This window comes from Capricornis sumatraensis, chromosome X, assembly GCF_032405125.1.
Source record: "Capricornis sumatraensis isolate serow.1 chromosome X, serow.2, whole genome shotgun sequence".
Classification (NCBI taxonomy): domain Eukaryota; kingdom Metazoa; phylum Chordata; class Mammalia; order Artiodactyla; family Bovidae; genus Capricornis; species Capricornis sumatraensis.
This window is the reverse complement of record NC_091092.1, coordinates 29,171,884-29,187,295: the sequence shown is the minus strand read 5'-3', so window position 1 is coordinate 29,187,295 and position 15,412 is coordinate 29,171,884. Positions and strand designations below refer to the sequence as shown.

Below are 15,412 nucleotides of genomic sequence, written 5' to 3'. Positions count from 1 at the left end.
CCAGGGAAGTCCTTTGTGTTTTTAAAATGATGAATATATATTAAATTTTATCAAATGTCTTTTTAGTATGTATAGAGATGATTCTATTGTTCTTCCTTTTTTGACCTATTGATGGACAGTATGATACTAATTCCCTAATACTGAGCCCTCTTTTATTCATTCTTCAACAAATATTTGTAGAGTGCCTTCTATTTGCCAGGCACTATTCTAAGTGCTGCACAATCGGTAGAAAATAACATAGATAAGGTTGCTGCTCCTGCTTTGGTTCTTGCTTCTGTGCTATTTGGTACTAGTGTCACATTGATGGCTATAATCCGTTAATCCTTTCCATAAGCTTATGAATACCTCTTATGTGCCAGGCACTATGCTCTAGGGATACAGGGAAAAGCAGCATAGGCATGGTACTTCATGAAACATAGTGCAAGAAACAGCTTTTAAACTGGTAATGTATGGTTACGTAGTTACAGGGTTGTTGTTTTTTTTTTTTTTCCCCTTGGCTTCATCACCCACAGCTTGTGGGATCTTAGTTCCCCAACTCGGGATTGAACCTAGGCCCTCTGCAGCAGAACCCTGGAGTCCTAACCACTGGACCGCCAGGGAAGTCCTGACAGTTGCAGTTTTGATAAATACTATCAGGGAGAAATACAGAGAGTTGATAAGACTAAATTAGTCAAGGTCCTCAGGGAAGGCCTCTTTGAAGAAGTGACTTTTAAATTGAGACCAGAGGGGATAAGTAAAAGGTGAAAATGGGGAAGAGAAGATTCCAGGAACGTCATGGGCATAGGTCCCAAATTGGGAAGTAGCTTGATACTTTCTTTGAAATGAAAGAAGGCCAGGATGCCTGAAATAAGTCTCAGGCACTAAGGTAGGCCAGGCTAGGACCAGATCCAGTAGAATCTTGTAAGCCATGATGAGGAATCTGGATTTTTAGAGTTTAAAAACTGAAAGAATATGAAGGATTTTATGCCCGTGTTGGGTTGCCAGGAGGCTCTTTCAGTGGTTTAAGCTAGAGTGCTAGAGAGTATGGTGGCAGTAAGAATGGAGAGAAGTAGACTTTGAAGAGTCAAAAATGATTTTGAAGAGTAAATCAACAGAGGCTGGTGTGGGGGTAGGGGGTAAGCTGAAGAGAAGTTGTCAAGGATGAATCCTAGGTTTCTGGCATGAATGTGGTTGGTGGTACCATTTGCAGAAATAAGAACATTGCAAGAGGAATGAGTTTTCCTGGGGTTTTAGCTATGTTTACTTTGAAATTTCTTTGAGACATTTCAGTGTAGATGATAAATTGGCAGTTGAATGTATGCATCTGAAGCTCAGAAGTAAGGTCTGGGTCACTAGCACAAAGAGGGTATTTGAAACTGTAGGAGATGATGTAATTGTATTGTATAGCTGTGCTATCAGTTATAGTAGCCACTAGTCATATGTGCCTATTTAAATTAATTAGAACAAAATTAGAAAATCAATTCCTCAGTTGCACTAGTCACATTTCAAGTACTCATTAGCCACATGGGGTCATTGTTTACCATATTGCACAGTGTAGTTATACAGCATGTCCATCATCACAGGAAGTCCTATTGGACAGTGCTGATACAGAGTGAAGAAAAAGGTTTAGGATTGAACTCACTCTACTCTTTAAAGTTTGGGTAGAGGAGAAGATACTTCAAAGGGCACTAAAAATTAGTGACCAAAGAGAGAGAGAAATTAGATGAGTATGGTGTCATAGAAGCCTTTTAAAGAGACTATTTCAACTGTTGATTTCTGCTGATAGATCTGATAATATGACTGAAGAATATCCATTGAATTTAGCAATATGGAGATTATTGGTGACCTTAACAAAGCAATTTCAGAGGGGTAGTGGGAGCCAAAGTCACATTGGAGTGGATTAAAGAGCAAAATGGAAGGTGAGCAAGTAGTAACTTAACTATGTGTCTTTCAAAGCTTGACTGCAGAGGGGAATGTAGAGATGAACTGGAGTTGGAGGGGGATATGGGGTCCAGGAAGGTCTTTTGTTTTAAATGAGAATTTAGAGCACGATTTATTTAAATGCTGATAAGAAGACTATGAGGGAGAGGTTGAAGATACTGAAGGGAGGTGTCTAGAGAATGATAGAGAGGGTAAGATTCCTGAGAGAACCCAAGGGGTTGTAATTCCTCTGATCTTCTTCCTTGTACCAGAAGGGAAAGAAGATGAATAGAGATACAGGTAGGTTTTATATGATGGCTTCCATTTCCTTTGAAGTATGAGGTAAAGCAGTCTGCTTGGAAGAAAAGAGCTTGAGAAGAGTGGGATTCAAAGACTGACGATAAAAGTGAAGTTGTGAATTGTTTTTCCAGAGAGTAGTGGGAGACAAGTTGACTATGGAAACTTAGACTGATTCCTATCATACAGGGCCCTGTTGAGGTTAGCAGTCAATTTATAATGGGGTGTGTGTGTGCTTGTGTATCTGGTTTTACTCCCTCAGATATAAGTACAGAGAACGCAGTTAGTTGGATTTCTGAGTGTTGAAAGTTAGCCAGGTAGGCATTAGCCAGAACACAGTGAGTGGTAAGGCAGTTCTGGGTTTTTGCAACTGAGTGAAATGATGGCTTCTGTTTGACAAAAAGGAAAGCGAAGGGCTTCCTGGTGGCTCAGTAGTAAAGAATCTGCCTGCCATTACAGGAGCTTCAGGAGACATGAGTTCAATGCTGGGGTCGGGAAAATTCCCTGGAAGAGGAAATGGCAACCTACTCCAATATTCTTGCTGAGAAAATTTCTTAAGCACAGTTGCAGGGTTAATGCCCTCACAAAGAAAGGTGGGGGAGGGTAGTGAAAGCAAGAGAGAGTGAATGAATACTGAGAAAGTGAAGGGATCAGTGTGTCAGAGGTTCCCCTAAGAGCAGGTAAGCGGCAAGGAGTTCAGAGTGGGTATTTGAATTAAAGATTTATGAGGTGATGGTGTTTCTGTGACAAAAGATCCAGGGTATAACTGAGTAGTCCCAGTAAGACTGAGGCAGTAGGTGGCTGAGGTGGAGGGGCAAGGTTGTTGGATGAGGAAGTTGAAGGTGTTGACTGAGTTTTTGGTGCTAATTTTGAAGGGATGCAAAATTAAAGCAAAAGTGTGAGTTGAGAGGAAGTCTTATGAATCAGACCTGAATTCAGAAATTTCTGGGAGGTTGGTACATGATCTCATGGAGGAGGGAAGGGAAAGCGCTGGCATAGTCCAGTGGGTGAGCCTCAAAGGAGAAGGGATTTTTCCTGAGGGAGGAGGAGAGGGAATGGTCTGGAGATGGCATTAGGACAAATAAGGACACCAGTCTTAAATTACATAGCGTGTGAGAGACTATAAATAGCCTCTACTTCGGAGGGCCACAGGGGGAGCTACTCTCAGGGGCCAGCCAGTTTGCAGGTGACTGGTTTTCTGGATGCACTAGATCACCTAGGGGAGTGTTTTTAGAAACTGCCAGTGTCTGGGCTTCACCCCCGGAAATTCTGTTTTCTTGGCCTGGGGTGGGGCCCAAGTGTCAGTATTTCCTGAAAGTGCCTCTGGTAATTCTGATGCTCCCTGAGTTGAGAACTACTGAGAGATTCAGGGAGTATTCAGAGAAGTTGAGGAAAAAGGAGTGTTAGCTGATTTCAGAGGCCAGAAGGGCTGGCAGGGAAGAGAGTAGACAGTTGGGTGGAGGGGGTAATTTGTTCTCTTTCCCATGCAACATGGTGAGAGAGCATCTAGTGTTTTTTGTTTTGTAAGCAGTTTCTGGAATCTTCTGTTAAATGGGTCAGTTTATTTTTTTAAACTTGCTAAAATGTATCTTTCAAGATCCTGGAACAGAGAGAACACATGTTCCTGTTCTAAGTTTCTGTCCGATACAAGCTGCTCTTTTTAAGTTTTTTTTCTACTTTTAATATAAATTATCAGAGAAAGAGAGGACTATTTGTGTCCTGAAGGAGGTTTTCCCTGTATCTTGAAGGCAGTTCTAATTGACAGTCCTTATTCATGCCCTTTTTTTCTCCTTACAGTGGCAGCCTCATTAATTTTCTTATTGCTGGTCCTCTTGCGTGCTTTTTTTCCCCCATTTTAATCCTCTATGTTTATCTCTTTCTTCTGATCACTAAATCTGTGTAGATAGAAACGTAAAGAAATGCAAAGAAAGAGTCAAAGATTCAGAAGTGGATTTCCACCATAAGATACTATGATTTTCATTTCATTTTCTCATCTCTGTTATTTACAAGTGTGAAAGAGTCCAGTTCTATAGTCATTAAATGCCTTCTGTCTGTGAAGTCTGATGTCATTATTATCAATAAAGTAACTGATGAGCCCAGTTTGTCTGGGGCTTTCCTGGTCTTAGCTTTAGAAGTCTTGAGTCCTAAGAAGCCCTTCTGTCCCAGACAACCCTGGGAGACCACTGAGAGTGTTGTGTTGGGTAAACCTTATATGAAACCTGTCTCTTGCCCTCAAAGAGCTTATAGTTTCTAGGGCCATGAGAAAGCAGTATGTGTAATAAACCAGTTAAAATAAGAATATAAACAAGGACCCGGGTTTCCTGGATCACCATAGCCAGACAGATAATTCAGATGGTAAATGTAAGGCTTTAGAAAAGGGGAGACAGTATGTTATATACATAAGAAACTGAAGTCCTAGGTAACTTTGCTTCTAATTACACTGTTTTCCAATTGGCTATACTTGAACCAGAACACTCATGGACATGGGTCATTATATTATTTTGGGGAGTTTTTTCAAGACATAGATTTTTTACTGGAGGTAAATGAGGTATGGATGCTTCTTTTCAGAATAATTGAAGCAGCTCCCATTATGCTTTTCTTTTTTACTTAGCTTATAAATTCAGTTGCCTGAGTACAGTCTGTACCTAAGGAACAAACCATCCTATTTCCGTTTTTCCCTTCACACTTCAGAGATTCATATTATGTGATTTGGATTTGAAGTGGTAGGAATTTCCAGCTAGGAGCTGTGAGGGAGGTGGTTGGGGAATTGATCTTTTGCTAGAATTTGAAGGTTCCTACAGTGACATATGAGCAACATATCAGAATGTAGGAAACTATGATTTTATTATGCATCATGTCACTATATTGGGCTGCTCATTTACACAGCTCATTAGCCTACATTAAATTTTTCTCTGCATCACCCCCAATACCACCACCACAACGAATCCCTTGATCTTATAGGTATGCTTCATACATTAGAGGTCTGGAATGTTTGCTATCTGGATCTTCTTCTATTAAATTGGTAAGTTGAAAATATGATCCCAAGAAAACATTATATGTATATGGATTTCTATTCTTTTTAGGTGGCTGCAAAATTCGGATTCAAGGGGACTGGACCAGAGAGCGACGCTTTGAAATCCCTGATGAGGATCACTGTGTGAAGTTCGTCTCAGAAGTCCTTGCTGCTCAGGAAGGTGACTCAAACCTCAGCAGTTTTCTTTCTATTTGTGTGGGACATGCATACAGAGACAGGTGCCTGTTAGCAGAGTACCTTGCCCATGGAGCCTTGATAGGTGATTTTTTTTGTTGTTCAGGAATGACCCCAGGGATAGATTAGGGTAAGTCTATTCAGCTTTAAGGACCCTGAGTCAGTTTCCAGAATCTTCTGTTTCTTGCCATGGCCAGCTTACTGCAGACAGTAATCCTCCTCCAGCCCCAGATGGTCCCAGAGCTGCTCTCATTTTCTTAGTCTCTTCCTTTGTGTTCAGGAATGGTGCTAAGTGAATGGCCTTTGGTGGTAGTGGTGGTTTAGTTGCTAAGTCGTGCCTGACTGTTGCAACCCCATGGACTGTAGCCTGCCAGGCTCCTCTTTTGGCTATGGTAAGTTCCATTCAGTGGATGGTTGTTTCACTCTATGACCCCTATCTCTCCAGCTCAGTCACAGCTTCTTGTTCCAGACCAAAAGGAGTCATCCAGCTGGTACCAGAAATTAGACACTAAGGACAACTCTTCTGTTTTTTCAGGTACTGAAAAGATTCTTTTTTTCCCCCTGGTTGCTATGATGATTGCAGAGTCAGTAGATTTTATCTGGGCAGATAAGATAGTGTGGGGTAATGTCAATGTCAGATACCTTCTCCTTTGGAGTGGTTTTGGAGTCTGTACTCACCACCTCATGTTCAGTCCTGTTACTTTCTGTGGCACATTAGCTCTTTTGGAGCCAGCTTAGCAGAGAGGTAAAAAATGCAGACTCCAGGGGCAGGCTGCCTGGGTTTGAATCACAGCTCTCTGACTTCCTAGTTATATGACCTTGGTCAAGTTACTTTGACATCTCTGAGCTTCTGTTTCTTTTTCTGTAACTTAGGAAGATTTTTTAATAGCACCTATCTCATGGGGGTCTTTGTGACGATTAAATGAGATAGTGATATAATCCCTAATTATCAACCAGGCATTGTGCTAAAAGTCTATAAATACTCGCTCTTTTAGTCACGTTCCAAGTTAATGTAACTTACTGGTTATGTTTATCATTCTAGTTAATATGTCAGTGGTTCAGGGACAAATGTGCTTCTTCCCCTAGCTACGTTATCACTGTTCGTATACCTTTCTGTTTGGTAATGCCGCTGAGCAAATAGGGGTCAGACCAAAACCGCTGACCAAAGCAAAGTCCTATCTATCCTGAACAAGTTGGATGTTATCTTCCCCCGCTTTGACTCTGGGTTCTGCATCCTTCAGGGCTTCTTGGATTTGAGGATAATTTTTCATCTATGAATTTGGACAAGAAAATCAGTTTGCAGAATCAGCCTATAGGGGTTCACCGGGAACCTCCACCCCCACCCCCTTCAGTGAATAGAATGTAAGTCCTGTGTTGAAACAGATTTCCCATGTGTGAGACTTCCCTGGTGAAGGCAGTTTCACTTCTGAATTGCTCATTTATTTGCTAGGCTTCCACGTGAAAAAGAAGCTTCTAACAAGGAACCCCCCAAAGTGACCAACACCATGCGGAAGCTCTTTGTACCAAACACCCAGTCTGGACAGCGGGAGGGTCTCATCAAACACATCCTGGCAAAGCGAGAAAAAGAATATGTCAACATTCAGACTTTCAGGTTAGTCTCTCTTCTACTTAAGGAGGTGAAACATTAGTTACATTAGTTGGTATAGAAAAAAATATTCTTTTGGTATTTAAGGTATTAGTGTAATTAGCTTATTTCAGAATAAAAGCATAATAAAAAAGAATGGTGAGCTGATTCAAGCGCTTGTCTTTTTGCGGTCAGTAAGCTACATATCCGCGATAATGCAAATGCTACAATTTCCCTTGGATTTTCTAATTACTAATGATACCACATCTACTAATACTATCCACTCTTAGAGAACGAAATCAAGCTCACATGTACTAGAGAATTGTCTCCTAGCACATTCCATAAGCAGGTGTGTTTATCTATCTGACCTGCTGAATTTCTTCTCGCCAGTACTAGCAAATTAAGTCCACTGTTACCGCTAGACCTTAATTTTCATTTTCCTACTTTGGTAAGTTAACTAAACGAAGTTTCACCCAATCCTCTTGATTGGGAGGCCTATCTTGAATTCTTTCCTCTATTATATTTTTCATTTCATTTTTACTTGTTGATATCCTCTTTCTTGGATTCACTGTGTGTGGCGTGTGGAGTGGTGTAGTGTGCCGTGTATCTCGATGTGCAGAGCAGCAACGTTTTTCTTTGTTATTTGCGAACAGCATGTACTCTTTTAGTCCAAGATTCCAGTCCCATCTGCTATCCCATTATGCCTCATTTATTCTAATTCAGTCATGACTATATCCCTGTGCTGAAGCCTCCAGTTCTTCAGATTCCCCAGGATGCTTATATTTGTATGTAAACAGTTAAGACAGTCATGAGTTTTCCCTTCTGCTTTCCCCCTTAATACTATATCTGTCTCCACAGAATTTCCTCCACAGATGTCCTTCTAATCCTTCAAGAAGTGAGTTTTTGGATTTAACTATGGTTCCTTATGGAACAGTTATCCATATTAGACATCCTTACAGAGTGAAGATACCTCTTTCCCATCCAGAAGCTCTCCCTTCAAATATGTTTGGATGGAATGTAAGAGGAAGGAAATGTGGTAGAGCCATTAAATTTGTGTTTTTTAAATAGAAACTTGATTCCTTTCTGTAGGTTTACCTGCTGTGAAAGTTAGAGGGAATAAGCCCACTGCTTTTGCATTCTACAGGCAAGAAGGGTTTTTGGTATGTGTGGCAAAGCAGCTTGAGAAATTGCACTGGCTTATTGTGAATATACACTTGTATAGAAGTAATGAGAGAACTTTCTTTAGTTCACACTTTACCTTTGTTTCTAAATTATTTTTTGGTATTATGTATTAGATTTTTTGTTGGAACGTGGAACGTGAATGGCCAGTCTCCAGATAGTGGGTTAGAACCTTGGCTGAACTGCGATCTGAACCCTCCTGATATCTACTGCATTGGGTAAAATACATATCTGGAATTTCATTTTGGCTATATGTTTGGTGTTACTTTATGTGACATTTTGCCCTTTTTCCCCCACTGTTTGTAAAAACCTACTGTAGACTATATATGAGAGCTAACTTGTGGGTCAAATTTGTGAGATCATAGAGGAACAGATATCTAAAATGGTGTGAGGAAGCATCTAGTCCTCTCAAAACCCATAGAAAACTATATTCTTCATAGAAACTGAGATCTGAGGTTAATTCTAATAGTGACTATTCCTAGGATATATAAGCAAAGCTCTGTTATCCCTTATGGAAGTTTTTTTGTGTTTTGCTTGACCTATGCATATACTTGTGGGGGAGTCTTTTGAAAAGAAAACTACTTGTCCTTACTGATCACTTGAATCAGTAGAGCAGTTCTCTAAAATTCCTCTCTCCCACATTCCTTTTTTCACCTAATGTCTCAGAAAATGGGACAGGAGGTAGTCAGAGATAATTATGGGATGTAGATCTCACATCCTCTTGTTTTCTCAGATTCCAAGAGCTGGACTTGAGCACAGAAGCCTTTTTCTACTTTGAATCTGTGAAAGAACAAGAGTGGTCCTTGGCGGTAGAGAGGAGTTTGCATTCCAAAGCCAAGTATAAGAAAGTAAGCTGCATTTAATTATCTTTTTTAGTATATGACTAAATAGCACTCACTGGAAGTTACTCTGTTTATAGCTTGTTCCAAAAGAATGGATTAATTGAATTCTCCCCCATGTGTAATACCGGATAGGGCAGACTAATGCTTTTCATTCCTATTTCCTAGAAAAAAAAAATTCCCTAAGCTTCTCAATTCTATAGTTTCATTGCTTGGCTAAGTTTTAAGAGAAAGGAAGAATTTTACTGTACTGATAGCAATAATTAACTCAAATGACATATAAGTGATTTTTTGCAACAAGAATTTAAGATTGAAATTGTTTGCTTACACGGTCAGAACTGGATGCTTTACAGAAAAGCAGTTTGAAGCATGTGGGTGCATTGGGTAAGCTTTAGAATTGGAGCAAGAACAGGAGTGCTGTGGAATTTAAATGAGTTTAAAACTTTGTTGTAAGTCAAGAGTAGAGTTGACTTTAGCAAGGTGACCCAATTTGTTGGTCTTTAGAAGGCACATAGTAGAGGCTACCAAAAGAGTTATTTTAATTATTCAGCTACCATATCAAGCCCTTCAAAAGGAGTCATCTGTCTGAGTAATTTTCATCTGCCCCTTCTTACACCTGATGTAGGTGATAAGACTGCTGAAGATGTTATTCCTCTCATATAGACTAATACATATTTCAGACATATTTCTAGTTCACAAAGTCAATAGGATTGTTATACATTTTATTAGGAAATTTACTAGGAAGGAGAGGCAAAAGGAACAAGCTGGGATAGAGGCTTTGTCTTTATTATTCAACTTTTAAATACTGCTTACTCATGGTAGGCTAAAACGTGATTAAAATAATGAATCTAGAGCTGAGGGTACTTGTTGTCCCTGAAGACTTTTACTGGTCAGAGCCAGATTAGCGCTTTCCTGGAAAAATTTTGTTGCCTGTTTATGAGGTCCATTGGGAAATTAGAGGATTTAGATTCAAATTGAGACATGATTATATCTTCTTGGTGGAAAATTACTTGTGGGAAGTTAGAGATGTGCAAAGAGTGGTATTAACACAAACCTCTTCTAATTCCCTGGAACTTAAAGGTTCAGCTAGTCCGCCTTGTTGGGATGATGCTCCTGATATTTGCCAGAAAGGATCAGTTGCGATATATCCGTGATATTGCTACAGAAACTGTTGGAACTGGAATCATGGGAAAGATGGTGAGTTAATCTGGAGTTGAGCTTGATTATGATTTCATGTCCATATGAAGTTCAGGTGCTCATTGTGTCTTTTGTACTAACTGTGAATAATTACTCTTGCTAACAGGGAAACAAAGGTGGGGTAGCTGTGAGGTTTGTATTTCACAACACTACCTTTTGCATTGTCAATTCCCACCTGGCTGCCCACGTGGAAGAGTTTGAAAGAAGGAATCAAGATTATAAGGACATCTGCGCACGAATGAGTTTTGTGGTCCCAAATCAGACCCTCCCACAGCTGAACATCATGAAACATGAGTGAGTGGTTAAGTCTTCTTTAGCCTTTGAGTAGCGGAGCTGAGAAGAGACTAACCATGATGAGAAACTATAGAAATGTGCAGAGTGAGAGATTACTGTTTGGGGATTGGGTTCACAAAGAAGAAGGTTTTGAGAACTAGCAGATGCAATGAGTCAGAGTAATTAGATTTGCTATCAGAGGAAAGCTTAGTTCTATCAGCGGACATCTGAGTATTGGTGGAGGGGGTCTGTCAGTTGTAGTCAGTTTTCATTATTTTTTATTATAAAATAGAAATATTTATTATAAATATAATAAAAGGTGAAAGAAAAAAATCCATCATTTCTTATCTCTGCTTTCCCCAGCCAGTCCCTCCCTCCAGAGAAAACCATTGTGGACAATTCAGTGTGTATCCTTCTAGATCTCTGCTGTCCAGTATGGCAGTCCAGTAGCCATAGGTGACTACTGGGCACTTGAAAGTAACTAGTCCAAACTGAGATGTGTGGTGAGCATAGACTGTGCACTGAAATTATGGGGGAAAATGTAAACTATCTCAATTTTTAAGATATTGATGACATGTTGAAATGACAAAAGTTTGGATATATTGAGTTGAATGGAATTTGTTGTTAAAGTTATTTTCACTTATTTCTTTTATTTCTTATATTCAGCTACTAAAAAATTTTAAATTACATTTGTAATGTGCATCCTATTTCTTCTGAATAGTGCTGTTCTAGACTTTTATCTGTGCACATGCACACACATACTCAGTATATAGGACTGTATTATCCTATTTTTTGTGAATTATTTTCCAAGCCAGTAAACATAGGTCTACATTATTCTTTTCACTGACTGTGAATCATTCAGAAAAGGGGCCATGATGATTTAAAAACACCAGTGGTTAATATGAAAGGTTAGTGAATAATGGAATTTAATAAGAACAGAAACAAAAATCAGTTGAGGAATGGATTCTCAAGGAATCAGTTGAGAAAATATCTGTGAGGAAATTAACACTAGTAATTGAAACTCTGAGAGGGTGATGAGACTTGGAATAAGTGGTTTGAGATAGGAATTAGCAGGAAAACAAAAGATAAATTGAGGGCTATTAGAATCAATAGAGAGTGGGGTAATTGAGGAAAGAGTAGGGCAAGATAGTGATGTTGGCCTGTTCATATTGTCTCAACATTTAGGATCATATGGAATTCTGCTTCACAGTGGTAAAGCAAGGCCTTGACATCAGTGGTCATAAAATTGACCTGAGATTCCATAAATTTATTTACCTGGGATTCCTTAAATTTCATGTTGCATCAAAGATTGGCAAGGAGACCCATTTAGAATTTGAAATAGCCCATTTTGGTGCAGTCATTTCAGGGTCTCCCCTGTGGCGCTCTAAGCACACCTGGGGGTCTGTTGCTGTGATTGGGAGCCTGTGGCCCCTGTGGGCTGCCAGTCTCCTTCCTTCCTGGGACTTGGACTGTGGTTCCCGGGCAGGGGTAGATAGACTGACAACAGCAGAAAGCCCTGGACCTCTGTTCGCTAGTGGGCCCCGCCTGAGAGAGGTGTCATTCAGACTGTGCAGACCCTTGTGGAGAGCCTGTAGAACATCAGAGCTTGGAGAGGCAGAAAATGTTCAGATTCTCTTCCCCTAGAGACCTGGCAAGCAGCCAGGTGAAATTTTGAAGCTAGTCCAGCAAATAAACTACATGCTTTTCTGAGGCAGTTAACTCCTTGGCTACTGAGTCCCACACACACCCCATATTTCTCCATCTTTGTTCCTCATGTGTGCAGTGTCCGTCCTCCCACCTCTTTTCTCATCCCCTTGACCCTCTCAGGCGTTGATAGTACTCATCCGCAAAGGATAGTTAGCACTCAAACCCCTTGTCAGATAGTGATAAATGAATGCTTATCAGTAATCTACCCATTTTCCTTCTCTGCATTCTCCTCTCATTGACTTTTATGCTAATTACTGCTACTCTTACTCATATATTGCTTGATCCTCAGTGTCGTCATCTGGTTGGGAGATTTGAACTACAGGCTTTGCATGCCTGATGCCAGTGAAGTGAAGAGTCTTATTAACAAGAATGACCTTCAGAGACTCTTGAAATTTGACCAGGTAAGTAAAATTTTATCTTATAGGTTCTTTCTTACATAGCAGATAAAATTGGTTAAGCCCCATGGGAAGTGTGTCTTAATCTAGAAGTAGATGGAAAGGTCTCATTGTCTTGGGAAAACATTGCGACTAGTGAAGCAGTGAATACACACAAGGTTTTTACAAAGTACTTGGATGGGAGGAGGGGAGATAATATTAGTGATAAATAGTCAATGTAACATTTATTCATTAAGTCTTTATCAAGAAGAGATTTCAGAGATTTGTATAAATGAGTTGGAGAATGGGTGGGGTTAATTGGAAAACACTTCCTGGAGGAAACAGGCCTTCAGCTATGTTGATGTGGTTTGGCAGATGGAACAGGGAAAGCTGCTCTATGATTACTTGGCAGGCTCAGCAACAGCTTGGAGGTAAAAGAGGGAGGCCCTATGAGGGGATTGGGGAGCATAGAAGAGAAGTTTGTCTGGGACAAATAGCACAAACTGCGGTCTAATGGGAACTGATCGAGAAGTTGAGACTAGCTGCTTTATAGATGTTAAAACTTGTCAGGGAAGCATTGATATGGTAGCATTTATATATAACAATATTGAGGAACCTAGTTTTCTGGCAATTTGCCTCAGAACCTGGCACAGGACTTGAATTTTTTAGTTCAGCATATGGATACTGCTGCTGAAAGTGAATGCTTCTTATTGAGGGGAGAAAATGTCTCAAGTTGACTTGAATGTCTATTTTTTTAATGTCTTTAATCCTAATATGAGGCTTTTAACCTTCAGATATGGTCAGAATTCTGATGTTTTGCAGTAGAATGGTGTTTATAGTAAGCCTATCTTCACCCTGTCTACCTTCACATTGAAGTTGGCTAGCTAACTTCTTTGCATTTTTTCCTCTGTCCTGCCTCCAAAGGGGGTACAATTGGAATCTTATGTAATTCTGGTAAAATACTTGAGTGAGGATAATTTTCAAAATGATCTCTAACTCCTACTGAATTTGGCTTTGGGAATTATCCAGTCAACATTTGTGTGCTTTTTTAAAAAAAGCTGTACTCAAACTATTATATATAGGATAAACAAGATCTTAGTGTATAACACAGGAAACTATGTTCAATATCCTGTTATTAACCATAATGGAAAGGAATATGAAAAAGAATATATGTATAATTGAGTCATTTTGCTATACAGCAAAAATTAAGAAAACATTGTAAATCAGCTATGCTTCAATAAATTAAAAAAAAAAACATGCTAACTTCAGGGAACTTATGATTATTCAGGTTTCATTTTTCCATTGTACCCTGACCACCATTAGCAATAAAAAATTAGTGACATGCTTATATGAGCATCCTGTCTGTGGGTGAGTTTAGATGCTGTGGGAATGTCAAAATGTAATTCATAAGGCACAGAAATATTATCTATGTACTCTGACAATTGCAAAAGATACAGAAACTAGATGCATAGAAAAATAGCTGATCAACCTGATTATCACTTCTATTAAGATGGTGTTACCGTGGCTTATATGATACATTTTTCTATCTCTAGCTAAATATTCAACGCACACAGAAAAAAGCTTTTGCTGACTTCATGGAAGGGGAAATCAAGTTTATCCCCACATATAAGTATGATTCTAAAACAGACCGATGGGATTCCAGGTAAAATAACAAGAACCTCATTATGGAATAGGTTAAAACCTGATCTTACTTCTGTCCCTCTGAATTGCTGAGGGACTGGGAAGTTTTGGGGTCTTGCCAGAAGCAGAGATAAAAACGTAATGGCTCAGTGCTCTTAAAGAAGAGTTTTTAATTCCTGTGTACTCACAGGTGAGCTCACCTTGCTTGCTTGTGCTTTTGCTCAGTTGTGGCCGATTCTTTGCGACTCCACCAGGCTCCTCTGTCCATGGGATTTCTCAGGAAAGAATACTGGAGTAGGTTGCCATTTCCTCCTCTAGGGAGCTCACCTTAAGAGGGTGTGAACTGCTCTGAAGTTTTATGAGCTACCTGCAGCGCCTTATTCTCTCACCTCAGCAGACTGCTTATTTGATTTTTGCTTTCCTGATCTTGCCCCTATTTCCTTACCTAGTGCCCTATTCTGCTTCTTTGCCCAAACACTTTTTCATCTCTTTAACTCATGATACCAGATGTGAAAACAAAGCAGCATGAAAGGTTTTTCCAGCACAGTGATTCTTGATCCTGAGTGTACATTAGATTCTCGTATGTGTGTGTGTGTGTGTGTGTGTGTGTGTGTGTGTGTGTGTGTGTGTGTGTGTGTGCGCGCGCGCACGGATGTGTGACTCTTTGCAACCCCACGGACTGTAGCCTGCCAGGCTCTTCTGTCCATGGGATTTTCCAGGTAAGAATACTGGAGTGGGTTGCCATTCCCTTCTCCAGGGGATCTTCCTGACCCAGGGATCAAACCTGTGTCTCCTGCATCCCCTCCATTACAGGTGGATTCTTTACCACTGAGCCACCAGGGAAACCCTAGAATCTCTTGGGGGCTTTTACAAATACCAGTGCCTGAGCCTGGCCTGCATGACCGCCAGAGGAGGCTGAGAATCCTGTCTAGTGAGGGGCTATTGATTTCCTGATCACCCCTAGTAAAGTGCCCCTGTCGGTGTGTGCCTGGTGGCTGTGTGTCTTCTTACTGTTTCTTCATTCACTATGGTTTCCTAGTTGTTTGAACCCAGAAGTTTGAAAGAAAAAGAGAATTCCCAGGCATCATCAGCTTCTTTAGACTTGGAGTGTGAGGAGGGAGGAGCCTGTCTCCCTGTCCTCTGAGGGAGGGAGCTGCTCAGCAAGTGAAAAGTGACCCTGATAGATCTTGTGCACGTTGCTTTGTTTCTTCCA

The 15,412-nt window shown here is 40.2% G+C and overlaps 1 protein-coding gene across 2 annotated transcripts in view; it reads left to right on the top strand.

The window, feature by feature from the left end:
- Nucleotides 1-15,412, top strand: part of OCRL (OCRL inositol polyphosphate-5-phosphatase) — a 46,876-nt gene that overhangs the window by 10,345 nt on the left and 21,119 nt on the right. For both annotated transcript variants that reach the window (XM_068962859.1, XM_068962858.1), the window contains exons 5-14: nt 5,280-5,390; nt 5,850-5,939; nt 6,646-6,766; nt 6,855-7,016; nt 8,285-8,386; nt 8,902-9,016; nt 10,088-10,204; nt 10,311-10,498; nt 12,474-12,585; nt 14,112-14,221. In XM_068962859.1, the coding sequence (XP_068818960.1) occupies nt 5,280-5,390; nt 5,850-5,939; nt 6,646-6,766; nt 6,855-7,016; nt 8,285-8,386; nt 8,902-9,016; nt 10,088-10,204; nt 10,311-10,498; nt 12,474-12,585; nt 14,112-14,221 (1,228 nt within the window). The remainder of the gene's footprint in view (nt 1-5,279; nt 5,391-5,849; nt 5,940-6,645; nt 6,767-6,854; nt 7,017-8,284; nt 8,387-8,901; nt 9,017-10,087; nt 10,205-10,310; nt 10,499-12,473; nt 12,586-14,111; nt 14,222-15,412) is intronic.